We start from the raw sequence: 24,442 nt of genomic DNA, 5'->3' as shown, positions 1-24,442 counted from the left end.
CCCAGTGTTTATAGTTATCTAGTAGTTTACAAGAACCCTTAGTAACATAAATAATCATATATCACTATGTCTTACCAATTAGTTTGTTTAGGTAATCCATTATTGGATTTACAAGTTGACGTCGAACCAGAATACTTAGCCAAGTATGGTTTAAAGGAAAACGATGCTATTTTAGCCGAAGAAAAGCACTTCCCAATTTATGAGGAAGTTTTAAAGATGTCCGGGTTAAAGACTGTTGCTGGTGGTGCTGCCCAAAACACCGCTAGAGGTGCTCAATACATCTTGCCACCAAATTCCGTAGTTTACTTCGGATCTGTTGGTAAAGACGTTTACGCTGACAAGTTAAACGAGGCTAACAAGCAATACGGTTTAAGAACTGAATACCAAATCCAAGACGACATTGCTACTGGTAAGTGTGCTGCTTTGATTAATGGTCCTCACAGATCTTTGGTTACTGATTTAGCTGCTGCTAACCACTTCAAGGTCGACCACTTGGAAAAGCAAGAAAACTGGGCCATTGTTGAAAACGCTAAATATTACTACATTGGTGGTTTCCACTTGACTGTCAGTCCACCAGCTATTGAAAAATTAGGTAAACACGCTGCTGAAAACAACAAGGTCTTTGCCTTGAACTTCTCTGCTCCATTTATCCCACAATTTTTCAAGGACCCATTGGCTTCATCTCTCCCATATGTCGATTTCGTCATTGCTAACGAATCTGAAGCTGCTGCTTATGCTGAAGCCCAAGGTTTATCTGTCGATTCCAAGGATGTCGTTGCCATTGCTAAAGAGATCGCCAAATTACCAAAGGCCAACAACAAGAGACCAAGAACCGTTGTTTTCACCCAAGGTACCGACGCTACTGTCACTGTTACTTACAACGAATCCACCAAGGACTTCGAAGTCAATGAATACCCTGTCAGAAAGTTAGAAGAAAACAAAATCACTGATACCAATGGTGCCGGTGATGCTTTTGCTTCTGGTTTCATTGCTGCTCTTGTTGAAGGTAAGGACATTGCTCAAGCTGTTGATGAAGGTCAATGGGCTGCCTCCTTATCTATCCAAGAAGTTGGTCCATCTTTCCCATTCCCTAAGCAAACTTACTCTGCCTAGATTGATACTGGTGATAGTCTGTGACTCGGTATCTTAATATGTTTTTTTTTTCCACTTTATTTATTCTATTACTTCATTTCAACATGGGTTCTTATATACAATTTTTTTTACAAAAAATTTTGTTTCAAGCTTACAATACTTACGGGGTACGGGTCTTTATAACTGACTTAATTATTTAGATTTCTATATATTACGAATGCAAACGAATTCAACATTGTTGCTAAACAGGTACTTATATGTAAATCTTAAGGTTAGTGAGCCCTCACTAAATATATTTAATATCGAAAAATTTCGATGAGTTCAGTTTTAGCACCTAAACTTGTGATTGTTGTTACCTTGCCTTAATTAGATATAAACAACGTCAAAAGTGATGCCAGTTCTGAAGGATCATTATTACAGATTAGCATCTGAAGTTCCTCAGGAAAGAATCGAAGCTGCTACAACATTGCTTCAGGAATTAACACAAGTAAATGAAAATGATGAATGGAACTATGCTTTAAATAGATTAATTAAAGGGTTAACAAGTTCCAGACAGAGTGCCAGATTGGGATTTTCTATGGCCTTAATTGAAGTTTTACGTGAATTGGTCGAGAAAGAAGAGCATGAATTAACTGTTTCCACATTCTTAGAGCAGGTTTTGAAATTGAGTCAAGTAAAATCGTCGATGAAAGGTAAAGAAGAGAGATCTGTGTTGTTTGGTAGATTATTTGGTTTGCAAGTGTTATTAAATTCTCAATTATTATTCAATGAAAAGGTTTCATCTTCAGAACAGTTGTGCCAATTTGTTGATGTATTGGTTGAATTATCTAGCATCAAATCATGGTTACGAGAAACTTCAATCTTTACTTTATGCCAATTTATTGGTTTATTGAAAGGAAATTCAAACGAAGAAGAGGCTCTTGTGCATATACTACAAAAAATCAACGAGGTTGGTTTGAATTTAACCACTGAAGGTATTGCTGTATATTTGTCAATTCCTCAACAAAACCGTGAGATTTATGCCAGTAAAATTGTCGATACAAAACCAAATTGGAAAAATGGAGATCCTTTCTCAAAGGGAAACTTACCAACTTTATCAAAGGCCTTAAAGGATGTGGAAGTTGTTGATCCTGAAAACGATGGAAATGAAACTCCAAAGTCGAAGAATGGTAATTCAAAGCAAAAGGGTAGTTGGAGTCCTAGAATACATTTTGTATGGGACATAATAATCCAAAATTATAATATGCATAGTGTTGGAGATGCTGTTGATAATGAAAATGAAACTTCCAACTCAAAGAAACGTAAAAAAACGCTGTCCAAATCTTCGAAAAAACAAAAAATTGCAGATGGTAACGAAATCCCACTAAAAGAATTCTGGAAGGTTGTTGTCGATGAAACTTTATTTGCTGATAAGTCTTCTCACGAAAGAAAATACTGGGGATTTGAAATATTTATCAAATTCTTAACTTCTATGAAATCCACTGAAATTTCTTCATTATTCACCCAGAATTTCATGAGATGTTTAATTAACCAGTCTTCACAACAGAATCGTATATTGAATAAAATTTCTTCAAAGGTGTTAAATATAATTATTGATAATTCGAATAAGGATTTTACGAAAGCCCCAATTATCCTTGAGTGTCTTATTGACGAATCAAAAGGTGGTTGTTGGAACTTTGATTTAGTTACTAAATCTAAATGTACTGATCGCTTAATTGCAGTTTTAAATGGAAAAGAGGATATTAACAGCATCGAAGTAGACTTAGTGTTAAATCAGTTTAAGGATGTCTTGATCTCTAAATTCAATAATGCATTGGCTTCTCAAGATGAAAGCGAGAGCGATATTGAGGTTATGAAAAAGTCTAATGATAATATACAGAAATGGGCTTTAGACAAGTTATTGCTTCTCTTCAGATCCAACAAAATATTACTTTCAGATGCAAAAATTAATTCCAAATGGTTAACCAAAATCTTAAAATTATTAATTCAACACTCATTTTTAAAAAAATAGATGGCCATGTTGTTTCTGGTAACATCAAAAAGATATGCCAAGACAGATTGAGCTCTGTGTTATCAGATATCATTAATATCCAAATGAACGACCGTTCATGGCCATTATCTACATGTCTTTCTTATATTAACAAATTGGAAACTTCAGAAGATTATGAAAATTTATTAGAGTTTGATGAAACTTTACTGACTGTTAAAGAAGAAGCCCTTGATGTGTTGAAAGAAATTGAGGAATCACTAAAGAATTTGCGTAAGAATGATAACCAAAAGAGGGACCAATTAGATTGTTTCAAATTGTTATTCTCCATGATATTGATACAATTTTACATGGGTGATGAAGAAGCTGTTACCGTTCTTGATGAATTAAAAATGTGCTATAATAACTTCTTTAAGGAAGAAAAAAAGGATACTGATTCCTCCGTATTTTTAACTGAAATAATTTTATCATTTACTTCACGTAAAGCTACTTTACTGAAGAGACTTTCTTCGATTGCCTGGGAATCCTTCTTGTGCTCTAAGGATCAAGCTGGTAAAGTAAAATTGAATGAGGAATGCTTGCAGTTATTATTTGATGTTTTAGAAGCTAGAGAAAACAAGGAAGGCCAACAGAAACTATTTGAAGGCGAAGATGAATTCGAAGCCGTTGGTGATGAGAATGATTCGCAGGGCTCATCAGATGGCGAAGAAAGTGATAAAAGTGACAACGAAGATTCAGAAACCAGTGATAGCGATAGCGACAGTGAAGCTGAAAGTGATGAGGAATCTAGTGGTGCTAATAAATCAAATGATGCGCTTTCAGAGGTTGATAAGCAAACAAACTTGAAGTTGGCACAAGCATTAGGTATTCCTACTGAATCTTCGGGTGAAGTCAAGTTTGAAGATTTAAGCTCGCTGGAAGAAAACGATGACGATTCGTCGTATCAGTCAGACTCAATGGATGATGAAGAAATGATGGCAATGGACGATCAATTATCCAAAATTTTCAAGGAAAGACACAATGCGATGGCCAGTGTGACAACAGGTAATAAGAGAAAGGCCGAAGTCATTGAGGCTAAGGAACAGATGGTCTTCTTTAAGAATCGTATCTTGGATCTTTTGGAATTGTTCAACAAAAACCAGCCTACCTCCTACCTAAACTTGTCCATGATAAAACCTTTGATTATATTAATTAACTTGACCATGGACAAGAACTTGGGGGTCAAAGCGCACAAGTTGTTGAAAACAAAATTGAGCAAGACGAAGTTGACTATTGATGAGTTGAAATTAAACTTCCCATCCAAACCAGAGCAATCTAACTATAAGGAATCATTGATGAGTCTTATTGAATGGTTACAGGAGGAAGCTGATTCAAATAAGTCCTCCAACCAAGCACATTCGCTAGCTTGTAGCCAATCCTGTATCATTGTGGCCAAGAGCTTAATCTTAGTGGACGAGCTGTACTTGGACAAAATTATTGATTTATACGCCCACACTTTGAAGAGCTGGGTGAAAAAACCTAATAGTAAAATCCAGGCTTCGATGTTTTTTGATTTTATCAACTGGTTGAACTCTAAAAGAGGTAATTAGAACCTAACATTTAGATAAACATACATTTACATGTCTATATATTTTGCAATCATTACTACACAGTCTCATATTTACTTAGAATTGCTACTCTTTATTTTTATTTGCGCGTAAATTTTAGCATCAGTAATATTTCACCAATTAAATCCCGATCCACGACCGAACGAAAACTTGACTTAAGTTTAATCAAGAATACCTTTCAATTATTCAATTACAATTAAATAATCAAACATGTCTGCCTACAAACAAGCCGGTATCTCATTAAACAGAGCTTTAGCTCTCTCTGCTAAGGCCGTCAGAAGTGCTTTAAAGCCAGAATTTAAGGTTGCCGCTGAAAGAAGAGGTCTTACCGAAGTCAAGGCTATTAAGATTGAAAACGGTCAACAATTAGAAGCTAAGTCTTTAGATAAATAAATCAAGGTAAATTAAGAGGTTATGAATTATGTTTTAATCCGCAGGTTCAAGTCTTGCCCTTTATGGTAACATGAAATTATGTCTAATATTTCCTTGTTTATGGAGGAAACATCAAACAGTATAGAAGTTTCAATAAAAATATTGCAGTCTTAAATATCAATTTGGATATTTGTAGTTACAGTAGGAATGTTTTATTTAATTCTATAACCTTACTAAAGAAATATTGAAAACGTATAGTCTATTGACATGCGTGGTTATTACTATATACAAGCGATTCGAAGGCAGCGAAGAAATCTAAACTATGAAACAATCTTATCAGAAGAAATTTTTGATTCTGACAAGGCAGCGTTCTTATCTTCGTCCACTTCCTTGGATATTTGGTCTGCAAGTTGAGCACGCAACTCAACTGGTAAATCATCGATCATGGATCTAATTATTTCAAGTTCACTTGCCTTATTCTCTTCTGATACTCTCTCTACTTCTTCGGCCTCGGTTTGCTCCGCATTTTCGTCGGAATCCTTGAGGCCCGAGTTATCAAGTAACGTAGATAATTCAGATTTTGGATCACTATACAATTCGACGAATCTTCCCTGTTCAACGACCTTTCCTTGTTTACCTAAAACAATAATGTTTTCAGATTTTGAAATAGTGGATAGTCTATGAGCAATGGAAATGATAGTCATTTTGCCTTGGGATGTTAATTCTTTTAATGTTTCGTTAATAAGACTTTCCAGTCTAGAATCCAAAGCCGATGTCGCTTCATCTAATATCAAAATTGATGGTTTCTTAATCAACGCTCTAGCAATGGCCACACGTTGCTTTTGACCCCCTGATAATGATGCTCCACGAGAGCCAATGATGGTGTCATATCCATCCGGAAGAGACATAATGAAGTCATGGCAATTTGCCTGTCTAGCAGCAAATTTAACATCTTCCATTGTCAACTGACTTATTTGAGAAGGAGTTAGCCCATAAACGATATTTTCCAAAATGGTTCCTGATAATAATACTGGTTCCTGTTGTACAATTCCGATTATGGATCTTCTTAAGTCTCGAACTTGAAAGTCGTTGATATTTCTGCCCCCAATAAGAATCTCACCACTATTAATGTTATATGATCTTAATAGCAAAGAGGCAACTGTCGACTTCCCACATCCAGAAGGTGCAACAAAGCATGTAGTTGATGATGCTGGTATATGAAACGAACATTCGTTGAAAATCTTATCATATGGTCTGCTAGAGTAGCTGAAAACAACATCCTTGAATTCAATACTATTGGATAATCCTGGAGGCAACTTATTTCCTTTTATAGGAGGAACATCGTTATCATAGTCGATCAATTCAAACAATTTTATACCCGCACCAGAACCTTTCATCAATTCCATATAAGTCGTTGTTAAACTGTATAACGCCAGATTGAATAACTCCAGGTACATTGTGAAAGCAACAACATCACCAGTTGTCATTTGTCCATTTATAATCAAGTAGACACCTATAGCAATACATGACAAATAACCAGTATGGTACAAACTATAAATTGAAACCAGGTAGTTTGATTGAGCAAGTGCTTCTTTTTTGGCCACATTAATAACATTTCTAAGTTGATCAGAATATTTAGTCAATTCTTTTTGTTCACCAGTAAACGCCTGAACCAATTTAACTGAATTAAGAGTTTCTTCACTCACCTTAGTAAGCCCTGCCGTTGCATTCTGCAATCTTGTAGATAAAGCACGAATCTTTTCACCATACCATACTGATCCGAATGTAATTGGTGGAGAAATTAATAACATAATACCAAATAACATAGGATTTATAGAAAACATCATGTAAGAACTAATTATACCAAATAAAACATTTTTCAAGCCATCAGGTAAATTATTTGTAATCGATCTTGAAACAACATACGCATCACTTGATAATCTAGATATCAAGTCACCAACTTTATGTTTTTCATTATCATAGAATTTGGCATCATGTCTTAATAAATGCTTCATGACTCTCAATCTTAATCTAGCAACTAATCTTTCACCCAAGACTTTCAAAACCCATATTCTGGCCCAAAAGCAAACAGCACTAAGACACATAAATGGTACCATAAAGCTGAAAACTGTAGAATACTTATACCCCCAAATCAATAAAGTTCCATCGCTATCTTTCATATTATTATTAAAAGCATCGATAGCAGAACCGACTAATTTAACTGCTGTTGTCGGATATAAAACTGCAAACAAAATAAACCCTAATGCATAGAGGAAAAGTTTCAAATCAGGCCTTCCCAATTTCAATATTCGAAATATTGTTTTTATATTTTCTCGAAATGGTTTTCGGTCCTTTTTCTGTTGCTCCTTCTCTTCCTCTCTCAATTCACGTTTCCTTATTTTAGTGAATTCCAAATGGTTCTTCAAAGAGTTGGAATTTTGTAATGACTTTATTAATTCTTCCTTACTTGATGTATTTGAAGCATTACCAACGACCTGTGAGTTTGAAAATTGTCTTATTTGGCCAGAAATTGCACTACCTTTTTCTGGAAATACTATGGAAGTATTTGCTGTGTATGGAAATGTTCTTCTGTATATCACACTCGCATTTGATATAGCTAGTCTAGTCGGTATTTTCGTATGTAGAGTCCTAAAAATCCCGACATTTGAACTATACAGAAACAAAAAAGACGGTTTCACTCGATGTATAGGTAGCAACATGTGAGATTCAACAACTAAATGGATATCTATATTCTTATAAAATTAGACAACTGTGTGATAAACATATCTTCAACATCTACAGGTTAAAATTTCAAATTACGTCCGAAATATCATAGATTCACGTGATTTAATACTGATTATTTTACTTTCCTGTAAAAGATCATTTGATCTTTTTGATTGGTTTGTTTACTATACATTTCTATCAACGAAACTTTGAATCATACCTACTTCAGACTCTTCATATTCTCTTACTTCAACTTCTCCTGAATCGTTTGCAAACGTGTTAGCTTGGATCAATTGTTTACGTGGTAATTTTTTACGTAAAATGATAGGTCTAAATCTACTGTATTCATCAGTAACATTAGTCATATCATTGTAGTATGCAACACCTTTAGATACATCACCTGTACTTTTGTAGACATGCAAATTTAATAAGAAATCGCCTAAAACATCTACTGCTTTGTTGTCTAATTTGGATTCGTCAAAAGTGATTGTCAAGTCATCCATGTTTTCCTCGCTGAATTCAAGCTTGCAAACACCACTCTTGTGCAAGGATTTGAAAATACCAAAACGAGCTTGCATGTGAGGTTGGCCCCATTTACGAGATGATGGATCCCAGAATTCTAATCCTAACAAACCGGCACGGCACATTAATACGGCAGCGATCAAAATAATTTCTTTCTGGTCTTTTTCATCTGAAACACCGAAAATCGGTAATACCTCTAAGGGTTTTTTAAGAATGAGGTATAATGCAACCAATTCAGCTCTACATTCTTCGAACGAACCTGCAACTGCACTGAAAAGTGAACCCCAAGTATCAGTTGGCTTATAGTAAGAATGGATATTAGGATTTGATTTATCAAAATTGTATTCACCTGGGGACACTTCTTGCAATAATTTACCTGTACCATGTCCCAAAAGCTCGTGTAATCCAACTTGTATTTCAAAGGCATCATCTCTCCATTTACGGAATTTGGCTTGCATGTCATCCTCGAGGAAGGTAATCACTTCTTCTTTTTTAGGCTTTTTAGGATTTGCCGATAAGACATTTCCTAAAGAAACATTTTTGAAACCAACGTTCAATCTAACATCATCGTAGTTTGGGATGTTAATACCGGCAGGGACACCTGATCCAGCAAATGTTAAAACTTCTAAAGATGTAAAATCTGGAGGAGTAAATGTGTCCTTTTCATAAATCTTGTCCCAAGGCAAATACGGAATTAATCTAGCTGCATTTTCCACTAAGGTGGAAAATTTAGCAGTACGGTCTTGATTAACCATAGCAACCAAACCCTCCCATTCACCTCTAACGCCAGAAGGGTCCCTATATGTCTCGATGAACCCTATATTGGATTCCACCAGAGGCTTCAAATCCTTGACCCATTCGATTTGAGACGACTTATGAGCAATCATATTACCAGTTTTAAATGATTCAACATAATGATTAATCATCTTACGTTGGGTGTCATTTGCAGCATATTTTGCAGCTTGCTTCATGTTGTCTACGATTTGCTTAAATTCAGCATTATGGTCACCAAACGTAATGACTAACGAAGCCCCATTATCTAAAGAGAGTTTTTCCTTTGGGTAGTTTGTAGTTGTGTTTTCAGTTTCAGAACTAGCAACTAAAACTACGAACTCCTTGTTCGAAATTTTCTTTACCCTCGTATTTTCCGGCATGATACCTTTGTTGGCAAGAGCAGCATTAACAGCTTCTGCCTCGTCCTTTGTAATTTCTGGAGAATTAGGATAGTAGTTAGACAACTGACCATTTTCTGGCCATCCTAATAAATTGGTAGTCGTATCATACATAGCATCACGAACTTTCTGATATGCCGAGGTAATGGAATCATCATTGATTCCCTCAGAAATTAATGTATCAAATTCTTCTGCAGACAACTTAGGAATAAATTTCTTGTCTCCGAATGACTTATAATTACCTAAGTTTGACAAAAATTGGGAAGCATATTCCAAGTAGTGCGGTACTGCTTGTGATTCCTTGGTTGTTCCCTTGCTTAAAAGAGCTTCATACTCCTCGTTAGTGTCTGGCTCGCCTAAATGTCTATGAATTGATAAAACCAAATCATAAATTGCTTCGCTCTCTGGCGAAACTGATCTTAAAACGGCTCTAGTACCATAGTGGGAGGCTCTTGAAAGGTAATGAGCATAAAGTTTAGCGTCTTTTGTTGGTAATTGTTCAAAGTGTTTCTTAGCAGATAACACAATTATAGGTGCATTCGAGTCGGCAATGAATGTATTAACTTCAGTCATTCTCATATTCAATATTACTAATATTGATAAAAAAGAGACATACTTTACATATATATACTCCATTTTCTAATTCTGTGGGTGTGTAATCGAGACCGCACCCCCAAAAAAAATCCTGCCTTTTGGAAGTATGGCACCAAAAGATATCGGTTTATCTTACTATTAAACCAGTAAAAGTTATACAAATGAGTAAACAAAAGGCCGCACGTACCAATGAAATACCCAACAAAGGAAAGCAGCCCATTGATGAAGGTTCTGTAAAGAAATCTGATATTGAAGATGAAGAATATGATGAAGAAGAAGACGAAGACTATGACCCCGAAGCCAAAGTTGAAGAGGAAAAAGAAGCCAGTGAAGAAGAAAGTGATCATGAAGCACAACCAGACTATTCCTCTATAGAAAATGCTACGCTCCAAGACAGACTCATTAAAACAAGAAGTCAAAGGCACCAAGAGAAGTACGGACCCAACACCGGAATCAATCAAATAAGGCAGGGGTTAATAAAAACGGATGATGTTAGCCAAAATATAGATGTTGATGCCATATTTAATGACTTGCAACGGAAGAGCAAGAGTGGGACGCCTGATGACTGGAAAACGTCCATTGAAAAAGAAGAATCTCAGAACGAGAGTAATAATCGAAACCCAAAGCATGATACTAATACCATTTCAGACGACAAACCTCAGGAAGATAATTCTCTTAATCCACAGAAGGTAAAGATTGAATCATCGTATACATTTGCAGGAAAAGTTATCACGGAATCCAAACTAGTGGATGCGGATTCAGCGGAGGCGAAAGCGTATTTCAACTCTACAAAAGGCATAACAGCTAATAAGACTGATAATTCAACCGTCACACGTTCTTTTGTGCCTGTAATTCGAACCATACCAGGAACTTCAGAGCCAACAGAACTTCGCATTAAGCTTAAGAGACCATCCTTGATCGACAAATTCTTATCGACGTATGGCAACAAGAAACAGAAGCTATCTACATTGGAAAAGTCTCGTTTAGATTGGGCTAGTTTCGTTGATAAGAAAAAGTTAAAGGACGACTTATCTATGCATAATAAGGGTGGTTATTTAGATAAGCAAGAATTCTTAGGAAGACTTCAAGACAAGAGAGATGAACATTACCAAAAGGCCAAAGAAGAAGAGCGCAAAAGGCAGTGGCAGTTACAACAGCAACTGTCATTATAACTTACTTCTTTCCCATCGACTTCACAGCCGGTTTATTGTATAGTATTGTATAGTATTGATCTATGTTAATAGTAAATAAAAAAAGTATCACAAAATGGCATGTGGAAAATCTTCACTCATTTTGTTAGTCAATTCAGAATTGATAATTATTTATTACTATCAATGTATACGTCAAGTTCATCAATTAATCCAAGATAAATATTTGGTCAAGATGTCGGAAAATAATAATATATTGAAGCGTAAGAATGAGGACTTGGAATCTTCATCCGATGACCAACTAAATAAAAGAGTGGCATTGGATAGTGAGCAATTGGCGTTGAATGATAAACAACAAGAAGTAGCACATACAGCACCAGTTATCAATGGTATAACAGGAGAATCTACCACACCAAGTGAAGAGAAGCAAGAGACAGAGGAATCGCCTAAAACGACTAATAATGAAGAAGAAGGTTTTGCCCAAGATGTCTCAACAACAACAGACGCATCGTCAAAGCCAGTCTCGAATCATAGAGAGAAAGAAGGAGACCCAACGTATGTCATGTTTAGAATGTATTGTCCTGTGAAAGAAGCGAGTACTGTTGTGGGCAAAAAAGGAGAAAAAATCAACCATATTAGAGATAAGGCAAATGTGAGAATTAACGTTAGCGAAAACTTAAAGAACGTACCAGAAAGAATCGTCCTGGTTAGAGGTCCGGCTGAAAATGTAGCACGAGCATTTGGGTTAATAACAAGAACAATATTGGAAGAACCAGAAGATGAGCCTGCCTCGATGCTTAGTAGACAATACAATTTGAAATTGTTGATTCCGCATCCAATGGTCGGCTATATTATTGGTAAACAAGGTGTTAAATTCAGAGAAATAGAAGAAAATTCTGCTGCTAAGTTAAAGGCTGCCGAACAACCATTGCCATACTCCACTGATAGAATATTATCAATAACTGGAGTGGGTGATGCAATCCATATTGCAATCTATTACATTTCACAAGTCGTCATAGAACATAAAGATTGCTTAAAGAAAAATAAAGTAGTGTTCTACAATCCTGCTAATTACCATCACACTAATATGAATAATAATATGAATAATAATATGATAAACATGCCCATGATGCCCTCGAATTCCAATATGATGGCAATGGGTGGAGCTAATCCTTTAGCTATGCAAGGGATGGCTCCGATGAAAGATAATGCAAATCCTTATACACAACAACCTAAGCAACCATATAATTTTCAAATGATGTTTCAACCATCAATTCATCCGCAACATCAGTATGTTGCCACTCCTGCTCCTACCTCCAGTATGACTCTTCCACCTCAGAATCAATACACAGACGAGCATGGTAATAATATGATAGGTGATGTAATAACTAATCCTCCTGTTCAGGTCGGCTCTAGCTCTGATAAATTTAATGAAGATGTTTTTGTTGCAAACGCCAACATTGGTTCGGTTATCGGAAAAGGAGGTAATAATATAAAGCAAATTCGTGAAAATAGTGGATGTACATATGTGAAAATTGAGCCTGACCAACGTCAATCTATTATGCTTGGTGGTGGAAAAGGTTTAACTAATATCAGAAAATTAACTTTGACTGGCTCATTACAATCTATTCAAATGGCTATTTATTTGATTAATCAAAGAATTGGAGCTGACAAGGAGAGAAACGCTAATTGAAAAATAATATATGATACTTGTATTTAATCTGTGTATGTATATCTAGACTTAAGATTTAATTTCAAAGTCAGTTCTTTAATATATTTAACTTTTGGTTGCTTCCCCTACTATGTAAATATAAGTCTAATTAGTAAAACTTAGGATTACTGTAATACGTCCCTCTATATCATTCCAATAACATTCGTCTAAAAATGATGAACACCTAGGCTTGTCAATATCATAGTAAATCCACTCAAAAGGCCCTCTCCTAAAACCAAACCACTACTAAATATTATCATCCCAATCTTGTTATCGGAACCACTTTGTGACTGAGGCTTGTGATTAATCCACCAGTATGCTAGCACACCGCCAATAAATCTTGCAATTGTAAAGTTAGGTGTATTATAAATTCCAATACCAACTGCCACTCCATTGGGTAGGTAAACTAAATATTTGTAAAGCTTTGAAGTACTTGGCATAATATTCTTAGCCAAAGAAATAACTGCAAAAATAAGCCCAAAAAAAATAGAAAATTCAAATGCTTTTGGAGGCAAACCATCACCAGTGACTAATCTCGAGCAATCAATCCAGATAACAGCCGTTGGAACTCTGAATAAATCACTCGGTATTTGATAAACCTTGTTATACACCTTATACATCACACTGCTCAAAAATACAGAATATACCGTTCCTATTAACTGAGCAATAAACTGGGCTTTAGGTGAAGCTCCTATTAAATGACCAGTTTTCAAATCTTGCATTAAATCTCCCGCTTGTTGTGCTCCTGCTTCAGCAATCCCACCTGCAACCAAATTGATCAAAATTTTGGATGGATGATCCGAAGGAATAATCAATGCGAAAAGTAATTGCGAAAGCTTGCCAATACCACTGACTGGGTTTAAGTCAGTTTCGCCGAGGGCTCTTACGCCCATAACAGAGAGAAAAAGTGCCAAAATTATTGCAACTATTGTAGCGTAATATGGAATAATAGAACCAAATACTAATCTGACAGCAACAATACAAACGACAGAAGAAATTATTATACCGAGTAAGGTTATCTTTGAACTAACTAGGTGCTGCGGATCCACGTCAATCTCCTCGGGTATGTTCAAAGGTGATATTCTGGATTCTGACATGTAATCATCGCTCCCCGTTTCATAAGACTCCAGCTCTGATTGTTCATTCTCCAATAATGACTGCTGCATTTCAACATTTCCTTCATAATGAAGATTTCTTCTTCTGTTAAACTCCCTTGCACTAGATATTCCACTGGACAACGATTTACAGGTAACTACCATAAATGAAACTACTGAATCGCTTATCATGACGCTTAAACTGATCCATAAGATCCATCCTTGACCTCCACTGACCCAGTTGTCAATTTCGCCAGGTGCCCATCCTTTATATTTAGCAAGAGGTGCTAATATAGCCCATCCTAGTATAGCACCAAATAGCATGTAGGAAACAGTTGGTAACCCCATTATAATGCCCTGTCCAATGTATGCAGGCGACGGTTGGAAATTCCATTTATAATTCTTAGAAAGATATGAACCAAATATTGGCAAGTTTCTCAATATAGGAACGAAATATGTTAGCAATGTATATATTGCTGATACTGAAAATGTGTATAATAGGGAATTGACGTTCGATTTATAAGATTCCTCGTCAATCAATTTCTTTAGTTCATCAGATGTCGTCACAGTATTCATAATATTTCCCGAGGAGTTTACAAGAGCTTCGGGTGCGTCAACTTGTTTAGAATTATCAATAGCTTCGTTCTCCATAAGTATCTTATCTTCATTGTACACTTCCGTTCCATGCAATACTGATATCAAAGTCGCAGTAGCACTTCCTGATGGGAATGGTAATTTTTCGTTTATTATAACTTGCTTTCTTAAAGGAACAGCAAAAAAAACACCAAACAATGCTAAGCCTGTAGACCATATCATTAATTGTGATAAAGATAATTGCAACTTGATTCCCAATCCCGATTCTTCTTCTGTTAAGAACTTTTCAATCGCAGGTATAATTCCTATTAATCCATATGCTAGGGGTCCTGTCCCTACTGCAACAGCAACACTTTGGACGAAAACATTTTCTGTGTCCGTGAATGTTCTAGAATATGGAGACATCTTGAAAATAGCAAACCCCAATAGTGCGGAAGGTAAGGACATCATAGAAACCCAGCCAGTTTGTAAGCCAAATTGGAAATTAGAAATTAAGACTATAGATCCAATAAATAACCCAACTAATGTTGCTCTATATGTTGTTTGTGGTAAGTTAACTTTCTTTGACCATGGTATCATCCTATTGTCCTCGAATTCATCTTGCCCAGTGTGATCAAAATTTTCACCAGTATCCTCAAGCATAGTGGCCTTTCTTATATTTAGTACCACGTAACAAAATAGACTTATATATCCATGTGTTTTCTTCTATATTAATACAATAGGAAGCCAATTAAATAATATATGATGTTTATCTATGTCGAAGAAAGTATATTACTAATGGTCAATAATCTCGATAACATTTCGATGCTCGTACGACTCGAAATTTTGGGTCGTTATCTCCCCCACCACTTCACTATATGACTTTACAAGTACAATGGTAGTTTAAAGGTTATATGAAGTTACTATATTAATGAATACATAATGAATTAAAAATTAACAAATCGTAATGCATGAAGGTATATGATGAAGAACTAATCTTCACCAAATAAAATGTAGTTTAAAATATCGCTTAGCGTTATAACAGACACTAACTTACCTTCATCGTCTACCACAAATAATCTGTGTAGTCTTGACTTTCTAATCGTGTCCATTATGGTACTTAATCTATCATTCAAAGTACAAGTATGAACACCTTCAAAATCCTCGGGTCTTCTCAATAATGCATCACCCACGCTTAAAACCAAATCATTGTATATACCACCTTTAACTAATCCCAACACATCAACAGCTTCATAAACGTTGATCAATTTACCTTGTTCATCCACTATTGGAACAGAAGATACTGATTTTTGGGTTAATAAATGAATGACATCAATAACAGGTGTATCCATCGTACAGGTCGCTATATCCTTGATAGTTCCTAATCCTTGTAAATTCTTAATTGGCTTTAGTAACATCTTAGTTTCCTTACAATTTAATGCAACGAACTTCAAAATTCTGTACTGGGTTAAAACAGAAACAACAATTTCTCTATGAGTTTTTTCATCCTCATCAATCAATGGAATTCTTCTTGCCTTGGAGTCTATCATTTTAACACATGCTTCGTATAACGACTTAAATGGATGGATGGACGCCGTTTCGATTTGGTCCACCCCAATAGCTTTTTCGATATCTCTTAATCCGTTCAATGTTAACTGGTCCACAAGATCGAATTTTTCAGGGAATTGAAAGTAGTATTGGATAACATTGATAAAGTCGGACGAAGTTAACAATCCTGCAAATCTTGACGTCTTGTTGTTCCACAAAGGAGCTGATACAATGTTGTTCTGTAACAAGATATTCAATGACTTTTTAACCAACAATGACGTATCTAAGACTATTAATCTATAACTAACTGGTAACACGTCGTACGATGTTTTGCTCTGCAAAAACAATCTAATCGCCTTGATACCGATTTTCTGGTCGTGTTCAACTTGCTCAGGAGTTAGACTTTCGATATAGTCATTTGGTGTAGCGGAGGAAGGAGGGGTTATGTTTTCTGCTTCGGCCATAGTCAAGTTTATTTTATCTCGCAGCCTTGTTATTAGGTTGTTGGTAGAGTACTTGTTATTACTATTCTCCCTAAATAATCGTCGGGAGTTGATGTGTCGTAAAGTACGTGGGATGTCGCATTTTCGAAATTTATACGCGACATTTTAATTACTTCAATTATATATGTATTTATTAATCTATTAATACGAATGTATATCTATAAAGAGCCTAAGCCCACTTTCCTAATAATGCCATTAAACCAGCACCCAAACACATAACCATGAATGCTGCCATAATGTTTCTAAATCCATTAGGACCTTTAAATTGATTAGAATATAAGAATTCATGAGCCATTAATTCGACGATACCACTGTAGAACAAAATACCAGCAGCAATGGAGTCACAAACACCGTTTGTAATTAATGCTTTTCTTGACCCAGGAGGATACGAAGTTCTTACACCAAGACCAATGGAAATGGCAATTGGGGTGGTTAAAGTGTAAGCAAGAGCTAAAAACCATGGGGTCCATCTTCTTTTCTTTGGCCAGTCGATCGTAGCAATTCTTGCACCTAAACCTAAACCTTCGAACATTTGGTGAAAGACCAATACAATATATAAGGAAACAAATTCATCCCCTGCAACAGCTAAGGCTAACCCGGTAAATGCAGAATGGAAAAGAATACCGAATTCCAAAATGAAAACGGAAAGTAATTGACCATAATATTGCTCCTTGTTTACGTCTTCAACTGGTGTTCCAAGAACTTCTGGGTCTTGGTGTTCTGCAGCATGTTGGAAATGTTGAGGGTATGGATTAACTTGTGGTGTTGGTTTGTTTTCAATCTCTTCTTCTTCATCTGATTCGTCTTTTTTAAGATACATATCTGAGGAGCCAAAATGTGAGTGTGAGTGGCCATCTGAGGATTCTTTTTCGATTTTCATGTCAACGTAGTGAAACGAGATTAACTCAATAAAAAACATAGCAAACAACGACATCAAAGCAATACCAAATGCCCATGGATACTCAACGAATGTTCCTCCAAGACATTCTTCCCCCAAAGAATCACTGGCAGGCTCCAATAAGTGGATGAAAGCCGTAGCCACAATAACTCCTGACCCAAAATACTTAGCTATGAAGAAACACCATGAAGGTAAACGAATAAATGAGTATCTCGAAGATAAGATAGGGAAAAAAGCCCCAAATGCTGAACCAACTAGAATAACAAAAACGGCTGAGATTCTAGCTCCCATTTTTTGTCCGTCGTATTCATTATCAACCGGGCATGTTTCTCTCTTCACTAAAAGATCATCAATAAACCTTTGCATCTTGTTTTATTTATTGTTTACACAAATTTGTTTGTACTTACTCGAAACAATGAAGTAATATTTATGATTCTATGCCAAAATTTGTCAATTACTCGGTTATAATTCTCCTTTTATAATACAATCCTTAAGTATACTTATTAATGTTAATAAATATCTTCTGAAAATCCTTTTTTATGCAATAACCACCAAGGAATCTCGTATTAGGTATGTCTGATGCAGTCCACGCTGAATACTTCTAATAAAAATTGGTTTAAAATTCCTTAATATAATACTTTTTGAAAATTTTGTACTAAAACTTCTATACCTTCCTTTGATATGGAAAAAAACCATCAAGGTAGTTTTTCGCTGAATCCTTCAGAGTCGGATATATCAAAAATTCCTTGATTCATGCGGGTTATTCTCCGGTTTACTTTATGTATTATTCACGTGATTTGTATATGTGTTCAGTATCTATTACGGTATATAATCGGTTTTGAAACTGCGATGCTTATCAAGAAGAGTCATAATGCATGAAATGTTGCAATACAATATACAAATCAAAATTAAAATAAATATAATGTACGACACCAAATCCGAGCCATGTATGTCAAAATATGACTTGGGATCTTTCGTATCTACGTCAACCACAAAGAATACGCATAATTTTTTTATCATGAAGGTTAAATGATTGAGCTTCATAGGCCAATTAGTCGGTGAATCTCGCAAATTTAACATACCTTAGAGGTACCCACATGACTGTAACATGCGAATTGCAGAAAACAATATGCATAATCTATAAGTAGCCTGAATATATAACGCATATGCCAGAAGCTGGTATCGACTGAACGTTGGGATACCCTGTGATTAAAACGCTTTTAAACAACTAAACACCGAGCATGCAGTCGGGCCGAAAAAAACTAGTGGAGGGGGTGCCTCCGAAATTCTATTTTCATCGTGCTGCTTAGTTGGTTTAAACCGGTATGTTCTTAGGGTTTCGCTACTAGCATTATCTCAAATAAACCATCTATAATTGGCTAGTAATCATGCGAGAAGAGTGAGCCGTTTGGAAGCTGAAATGAACTCCATTACAAACCGATAGGGTGGTTTTAAAATTTGCACCAATTCCACCCAACGCCAGAATAACGGGCCAAAATCCAGAATATCACAGATCCAATAGAAATCCCGCCTTCATAGAATATGAAGTTCCTGTACTCGACTAATGTTCCAGAGCCTATGACTAACGAGGAAAAAAGCATCCCCAAAATGGTAAGGAATGACAAGCAGAAATAGCACATACCATAGCACTGACCAAATTTTTCCGCAGATGTAATCTGGCCGATGGTAGGGCCGATGAGACTTATGTTTGCAGAAGTAACCACTCCGAATAAAATACTGAAGGCATAAAGTAGGCTCATATTCCCTTTTGCTGGTAGCCAGAGACCAAAGATAGTGATGGTGGTTAATATGGAACTGGCAACCATTACATTGAACCTGCCGTAGTAATCAGCAATGATTCCCAGAACAAGTCTTGCTGGAATGCCACAAACGTTGACAAGTGTAATTAACAAGTATGCAGATGAGTCAGAAACATCATAAGCAATAGCATAGGATGTCAAGTATGTAAGAGTAGAAAGAGACACAATCTCGGAAAAGAACACAGCCATAGTCAACAAAATAAATCTGATGTCTTTGAACATTGAAAAGTCAAAAATACCATCAAAAAACTGGGTGACTCTATAAGCAATCTTATGGTTCTTGGATGTTTCGGTGTCTGTATGAATTTGGACGTCCGTCAGTCCATTCTGTAAGCTTGGTTCTGACTTTCTTTCCTTCACAAAAATAATGGAAACACACATACATGCCATACAAAAGAATGACAATATCCGAATAGCCCATTTAAATCCGACTTCAACGTATAAATTTTGCAACATAACTGCAATACATGACGCACCGACCAAACCCCCAATTGTGGCTATCAGACATGCCATAGCTCTGCGTCTCAAGAACCAATGTGTTACAACAGCAATCAAAGCAGGCATTGCTAAAGATGTTCCTATTGCAGTGGTAATACCAAATGACAATATGAACTGGACAACTGTGGTTGATTCTGCGGTACAAAATAATCCTCCACACATCACAATAGTACCAGCAATTAGCAACTTTCTAGCACCAAATTTATCAAATAACGATCCGAATATGACATTTCCAAAATACATAACCCCTAAATGCATACTGAACACCCAAGATGCCGTAGATTCACTAACGTTTTCCAACTGGTGGCTAGTAACATAACTCTGAATAGCACCAAGCGAATTGGCAATACCAAAATCAGCAATTAGCCCCATAAACGACCCAAATAATACTAAATACGCCGCTAGTCCTCCATCTGGAAAATCATCTGGATTAGCTTCCGAAGCATACATGAGTGCGGTGGACTCATTGGTACTAAGCTCTGACTTTTTCAGCTTGTATTTCGGTCTGTGTATGATCTGGCTTATCTCTTCTCCCGTATCATAGGCCGTACTCCTTGTTCCTGTTTTTACATCTCCATTTCCTGCAATATTGTTGAACAGCTTACCCTCTTTTGTCAATGACCTGAGCGAAACGTCCTCCCCATTAAATCCTGTTGTAGATTCAACCATGCATTCTGTTTTAGACATTCAGTAGGTATTATTACCAATTTTCAATAATGTAGTAGTCTACTCTGTTGAACTATGTTCCCTGAACTCATCTATGGATGAACTATCACTATGATTCTGATAGTGACACAAACTTAGTAAACGTTTTCACGTGATCATATTATCTGTGTTGATTTTCGAACTGATCACGTACTACTAGACTTAGACTTATCATTATCTACAGTAAGAATATGTCATCTCCTAATACTGAGCAAGATGCTGCTGTATTAAGCGGCGACGAACAGGAATTATCCAAGGAAGAAAGATTGGAAGCAGCTCGTAAGAAATTCGAGGAATTGAAGAAGAAGAAAAAGAAGTCCAAGAAGAAATCAAAGAAGGGAAAGGAAGATAAGGAAGAAGATACGGCGGAAAATGATGAAACCGATAGCAAGGATGTCACAAATGATACTCAGACTGATAGTGAAACTAAAAAAGTAGATGGTGACGAATCGAAGAAAGAAGATAAGAAACAAGACGAGGAAGCTGCTAGTAAAGAGCCAGAGAAATCTGAAGAGAACAAGCTGGATACTGCAAAAGATGAGAGCAAAGTTGAAGATGTTGCGAAAGAGGATGCGAATAGTGAACTAAAAACAGCAGATGATGTGAAAGTTGAACTGAAAGATGATACGAACGATGAGCTGACAGCTAATGACGCTCAGGAAAGTGAACTGAAAGTGGAAAGCGTGAAGGATAGTCAAGAAATCGAAGATTCCAAAGAAGATCCTGTAGCCAATAAAGATACGGATAGTAGTAAAAAGGAGACAAGTACAGAAGAAGTGCAAGATGAAGCCGTTGATATCGGTACTGAAGCTCCAAGTAATGATAAAAAAGAAAATGGAAATGATGAAAAGACAAAGATTAAGAATGAAGCAGAAGAAGCACAATTGACTGATGATAGGATAGATCTGGTGGCTAGCGTTGCTGGAGACGATGAAATTGCTTCATTAAAAGATACAATCGAACAACAAAAATCAACCATTAAGAAGTTGAGAGATGAAAACACGGATCTAAAATTGTCACGTATGGATTTGCAAGATAGAATTGTCGAATTAGAAAGCCAATTAAAAAATGCTCCCCAGTCTACATCGACGTCCGAAGTCACAAAAGGCTCTCCACAGAAACAACAAATCAAGCCTGCAAAGCCTGTTTTCACTCAAAACGACTATGCTTCAGTATCTCAACAAAACTTCGCTAGCTTCTCGCACACTGACGACTTCAGAGAGAAACTCATGGTGTGGAAAGGCTGGCAAGTGGATATGAGACTTTGGAATGCGACCAATAACACTCAAAAAATATCCCTCTAAGTCTACATTTATAGTTATATCAATATCGAATATATCTATTCTATTTATACAATTAAATATTACTATGTACACACTACAGTTTTAATTTCATTTAATCATTTAATACGACATAAAACCATTCCCTTCAAATCCTTCTTGGCAGCCTCTTGCACTTCTAAAACTTCGTTTGCTGATGTCCTTACAAAAATACATTCTGCTGGCTGTAATGGCTTAATAAATCTGACTGGTAATCCAGATGCAAGAGCTTTGATTTCAGTAGGAGTTAAGTTAACTTTACGGCCTGGCTTCAGTACCAACGAAAAATCTCTAATTACCGACTGATTGTTACGGTATTTTAACCCCAACCACAAACGACGAGTGGATATATTGTCTGGTGTAACTTCAACTGGTTTTAAATCAGGGCCCGTGGTTGAACCTTTTTGAATAGAAGATATAAAGCCTTCCTTATATAATCCTAATGCAACTTGTAAATGTAAACGGCTAAATGGCACCGAGGTGGTAGCAACATGAACGTTAGTAACGTTCTTAATATGACTGCAGAAATTAGCTAAATGAACCAACGACATTACTATTAATTGCTAATTTGTTTTACCGTATACCAGTTCTTGTCGATTTGATATAATTTTTAGTCTGAAAAATTTATGGAATGGTCACGTGCAGTATTGGTGGTCAGTGGTCCTGGGAAATAGCTGAAAAATCCCGGATGCTAAGGCCTACACCCTTCTTTCTGCAATTGTTAGCAGATACAAAGATGTTTAGATCAAGTCAGTTGTTTAAAAATAGTATCCGTGGTATGCGCAATGCTCGTATACCAATTACTCATTTAAAACCATCGCCTTTTATGCCTCTGAGAGCTCAATTTTACTCGACCAATGCAAAAAACGAACCACCGAAATTACGTTTCCTCTTCTATATGTTCATTTTTGCTTCGGGGGTGCTATACGTTGCCGGAAATAGATTAGACAAAAAAAAGACCAAGAACAGTTTTACAGAGAAGGAATTTGAAGAATATGAGATCACAAGCGGATTAAAGAGACGTAGTAAGTTAATCTCCACCAAAGATGCAGAAAAATATAAGTTCTACGTTGTTCCATACGTTCATCAGAACGAGTTTATTACCAAAATTGCTGAAAAACTTGGAGATAAAGAAGTGAGAGTTATCGATCCGGAAGAACTCATTAAACGTGAAAGAGAAGACGAATCCAGACATTACTCTTATTTGTTGCAAGATTTAAAGCAAGAAGGTAAGCAATTACCAAAAGGTTTGGTCACGGCATTGATCAAAGATGATATCAAATTTTACTTGAATACAAGAAAGGGAACGTTTGATACTAATTTTGTCATTAAGAATTATCCTCAAACTACCGACGAGGCCATTAAATTCGAGAATGACATATCCGACATTCAGAAGTGTATAGTACTTCATTATGACATGCTTAATGAATTAAAAAAGAATAAAGGTGATGAAAAAGCAAGATTAATTAACAACGTTGTTGGCTACTTCGAAACTGTAAACAAGGCCAGTGTCATTACCGCTAAGCACGACGAGTTAGATGACAAATTACAAGAAATCTCATTAGAATTTATCTAATAATACAATCTGTGATTTATTAGTTTAATATTTTGTATATAAAATCATTTAATTATCCAAAGAATTCCTCTGGAATCTTAAATTGTATGTTTATTTTTTCAGCGAACATTTTATCGCTATCCAGGAAGTCTTTGGGTCTTCCAGCTGCATCCCCTACGAAGAAGCTATTTCTTGTATCTATTTTATAGCCCTGTTTCTCAAAGTATTTCACAAGCTCATTCCACATACCGATATTTGGTTTCCTCATTATTGCATGATCTTCATCTGAACTCACCGAAATTTTCTGATTTTTTGAAGCTGGTTTCTTTGGTGATGCATATACAAATATTCCTGGAACTTTTTCCTCTGTGGTTAATTCTTTGACTACGTTATTAACACGTCCCGTAAAAGCTAAGTATGATTTACTGGTCTTTGTAGCCACTACTCCTCCTTGATTTGTAAAGACCACAATGATATATTTATTAATTGCTAATTTCTTCAATTCATCGGTGACATTCAGTTTGTTTCTTTCCTTTGAAGTCCACCATCTCCAATCATCGGCTCCTCTAGCGAACTTCTGACCCGTTTTGGTATCCACCAACGTCCCATCCAAGTCAAATGCTGCAATTTTGATTATCTTTTCATTTTCTTTACTTATATAATAGTTTTCCAAATCTAGTTGTTTAGGTAAATTAGTTATTAAGTGCGTCCCGTGTATTCTCCATCTATGATTGAAGTCTTTTGATAGTATGCTTTGATTTACTTGTTGTAAATTACCTGAAATATCGGCCTCTTTAGGCCTTGATATTCTAGCTTTACTTATTTTAGAAGCAGCATTTTGGCCTGTTTTAAGCATTGAAAAAATATCATCATTAGCCATTTTATCTATTGCATCAATCACTGAAATATCAAATTTATAGACGCTTCAAATTATTCGCGATTAGATATCGTAAGAATTACACCCAATTTCTGGTTGCAATATAAGAACACTCCTATTTAC

General features: G+C 36.1%; 16 protein-coding genes across 16 annotated transcripts; 8 read left to right on the top strand and 8 right to left on the bottom strand.

Annotated features, from left to right (window-relative positions):
• Positions 1-66: 66 nt before the first annotated feature.
• On the top strand, positions 67-1,113 carry ADO1 (adenosine kinase; the record flags this gene model as incomplete). The annotated part of the gene is made up of 1 exon (XM_015609189.1): positions 67-1,113. One exon carries the CDS (start codon positions 67-69, stop codon positions 1,111-1,113), a length of 1,047 nt encoding a protein of 348 aa, XP_015470006.1.
• A 370-nt stretch (positions 1,114-1,483) lies between these two features.
• Positions 1,484-3,103, top strand: AC631_00358 (uncharacterized protein; the record flags this gene model as incomplete). The annotated part of the gene is made up of 1 exon (XM_015609188.1): positions 1,484-3,103. One exon carries the CDS (start codon positions 1,484-1,486, stop codon positions 3,101-3,103), a length of 1,620 nt encoding a protein of 539 aa, XP_015470005.1.
• An 83-nt stretch (positions 3,104-3,186) lies between these two features.
• POL5 (DNA-directed DNA polymerase) lies at positions 3,187-4,668 on the top strand (the record flags this gene model as incomplete). Its single annotated transcript, XM_015609187.1, has 1 exon — positions 3,187-4,668. The coding sequence occupies one exon, from the start codon at positions 3,187-3,189 to the stop codon at positions 4,666-4,668; it is 1,482 nt and encodes a 493-aa protein (XP_015470004.1).
• Positions 4,669-4,896: 228 nt separating this feature from the next.
• Positions 4,897-5,079, top strand: AC631_00356 (uncharacterized protein; the record flags this gene model as incomplete). Its single annotated transcript, XM_015609186.1, has 1 exon — positions 4,897-5,079. The coding sequence occupies one exon, from the start codon at positions 4,897-4,899 to the stop codon at positions 5,077-5,079; it is 183 nt and encodes a 60-aa protein (XP_015470003.1).
• A 299-nt stretch (positions 5,080-5,378) lies between these two features.
• On the bottom strand, positions 5,379-7,238 carry MDL2 (Mdl2p; the record flags this gene model as incomplete). Its single annotated transcript, XM_015609185.1, has 1 exon — positions 5,379-7,238. The coding sequence occupies one exon, from the start codon at positions 7,236-7,238 to the stop codon at positions 5,379-5,381; it is 1,860 nt and encodes a 619-aa protein (XP_015470002.1).
• A 729-nt stretch (positions 7,239-7,967) lies between these two features.
• Positions 7,968-10,049, bottom strand: AC631_00354 (dipeptidyl-peptidase III; the record flags this gene model as incomplete). Its single annotated transcript, XM_015609184.1, has 1 exon — positions 7,968-10,049. One exon carries the CDS (start codon positions 10,047-10,049, stop codon positions 7,968-7,970), a length of 2,082 nt encoding a protein of 693 aa, XP_015470001.1.
• A 182-nt stretch (positions 10,050-10,231) lies between these two features.
• AC631_00353 (uncharacterized protein) lies at positions 10,232-11,242 on the top strand (the record flags this gene model as incomplete). The annotated part of the gene is made up of 1 exon (XM_015609183.1): positions 10,232-11,242. The coding sequence occupies one exon, from the start codon at positions 10,232-10,234 to the stop codon at positions 11,240-11,242; it is 1,011 nt and encodes a 336-aa protein (XP_015470000.1).
• A 94-nt stretch (positions 11,243-11,336) lies between these two features.
• On the top strand, positions 11,337-12,911 carry PBP2 (Pbp2p; the record flags this gene model as incomplete). Its single annotated transcript, XM_015609182.1, has 1 exon — positions 11,337-12,911. One exon carries the CDS (start codon positions 11,337-11,339, stop codon positions 12,909-12,911), a length of 1,575 nt encoding a protein of 524 aa, XP_015469999.1.
• A 185-nt stretch (positions 12,912-13,096) lies between these two features.
• OPT8 (Opt8p) lies at positions 13,097-15,259 on the bottom strand (the record flags this gene model as incomplete). Its single annotated transcript, XM_015609181.1, has 1 exon — positions 13,097-15,259. One exon carries the CDS (start codon positions 15,257-15,259, stop codon positions 13,097-13,099), a length of 2,163 nt encoding a protein of 720 aa, XP_015469998.1.
• Positions 15,260-15,588: 329 nt separating this feature from the next.
• On the bottom strand, positions 15,589-16,608 carry SNF4 (AMP-activated serine/threonine-protein kinase regulatory subunit; the record flags this gene model as incomplete). The annotated part of the gene is made up of 1 exon (XM_015609180.1): positions 15,589-16,608. One exon carries the CDS (start codon positions 16,606-16,608, stop codon positions 15,589-15,591), a length of 1,020 nt encoding a protein of 339 aa, XP_015469997.1.
• A 208-nt stretch (positions 16,609-16,816) lies between these two features.
• ZRT2 (low-affinity Zn(2+) transporter) lies at positions 16,817-17,911 on the bottom strand (the record flags this gene model as incomplete). Its single annotated transcript, XM_015609179.1, has 1 exon — positions 16,817-17,911. One exon carries the CDS (start codon positions 17,909-17,911, stop codon positions 16,817-16,819), a length of 1,095 nt encoding a protein of 364 aa, XP_015469996.1.
• A 1,085-nt stretch (positions 17,912-18,996) lies between these two features.
• On the bottom strand, positions 18,997-20,550 carry AC631_00348 (uncharacterized protein; the record flags this gene model as incomplete). Its single annotated transcript, XM_015609178.1, has 1 exon — positions 18,997-20,550. One exon carries the CDS (start codon positions 20,548-20,550, stop codon positions 18,997-18,999), a length of 1,554 nt encoding a protein of 517 aa, XP_015469995.1.
• Positions 20,551-20,759: 209 nt separating this feature from the next.
• On the top strand, positions 20,760-21,872 carry AC631_00347 (uncharacterized protein; the record flags this gene model as incomplete). Its single annotated transcript, XM_015609177.1, has 1 exon — positions 20,760-21,872. The coding sequence occupies one exon, from the start codon at positions 20,760-20,762 to the stop codon at positions 21,870-21,872; it is 1,113 nt and encodes a 370-aa protein (XP_015469994.1).
• A 95-nt stretch (positions 21,873-21,967) lies between these two features.
• On the bottom strand, positions 21,968-22,438 carry AC631_00346 (mitochondrial 37S ribosomal protein MRPS8; the record flags this gene model as incomplete). The annotated part of the gene is made up of 1 exon (XM_015609176.1): positions 21,968-22,438. One exon carries the CDS (start codon positions 22,436-22,438, stop codon positions 21,968-21,970), a length of 471 nt encoding a protein of 156 aa, XP_015469993.1.
• Positions 22,439-22,623: 185 nt separating this feature from the next.
• AC631_00345 (uncharacterized protein) lies at positions 22,624-23,463 on the top strand (the record flags this gene model as incomplete). Its single annotated transcript, XM_015609175.1, has 1 exon — positions 22,624-23,463. The coding sequence occupies one exon, from the start codon at positions 22,624-22,626 to the stop codon at positions 23,461-23,463; it is 840 nt and encodes a 279-aa protein (XP_015469992.1).
• A 52-nt stretch (positions 23,464-23,515) lies between these two features.
• AC631_00344 (polynucleotide 3'-phosphatase) lies at positions 23,516-24,322 on the bottom strand (the record flags this gene model as incomplete). Its single annotated transcript, XM_015609174.1, has 1 exon — positions 23,516-24,322. The coding sequence occupies one exon, from the start codon at positions 24,320-24,322 to the stop codon at positions 23,516-23,518; it is 807 nt and encodes a 268-aa protein (XP_015469991.1).
• Between the last annotated feature and the right edge of the window lie 120 nt (positions 24,323-24,442).

This window comes from Debaryomyces fabryi (genome assembly GCF_001447935.2).
Source record: "Debaryomyces fabryi strain CBS 789 chromosome Unknown contig00004, whole genome shotgun sequence".
Taxonomy (NCBI): domain Eukaryota; kingdom Fungi; phylum Ascomycota; class Pichiomycetes; order Serinales; family Debaryomycetaceae; genus Debaryomyces; species Debaryomyces fabryi.
Note: the sequence above shows the minus strand (reverse complement) of the source record. Positions and strands in the feature narration are given on the sequence as shown.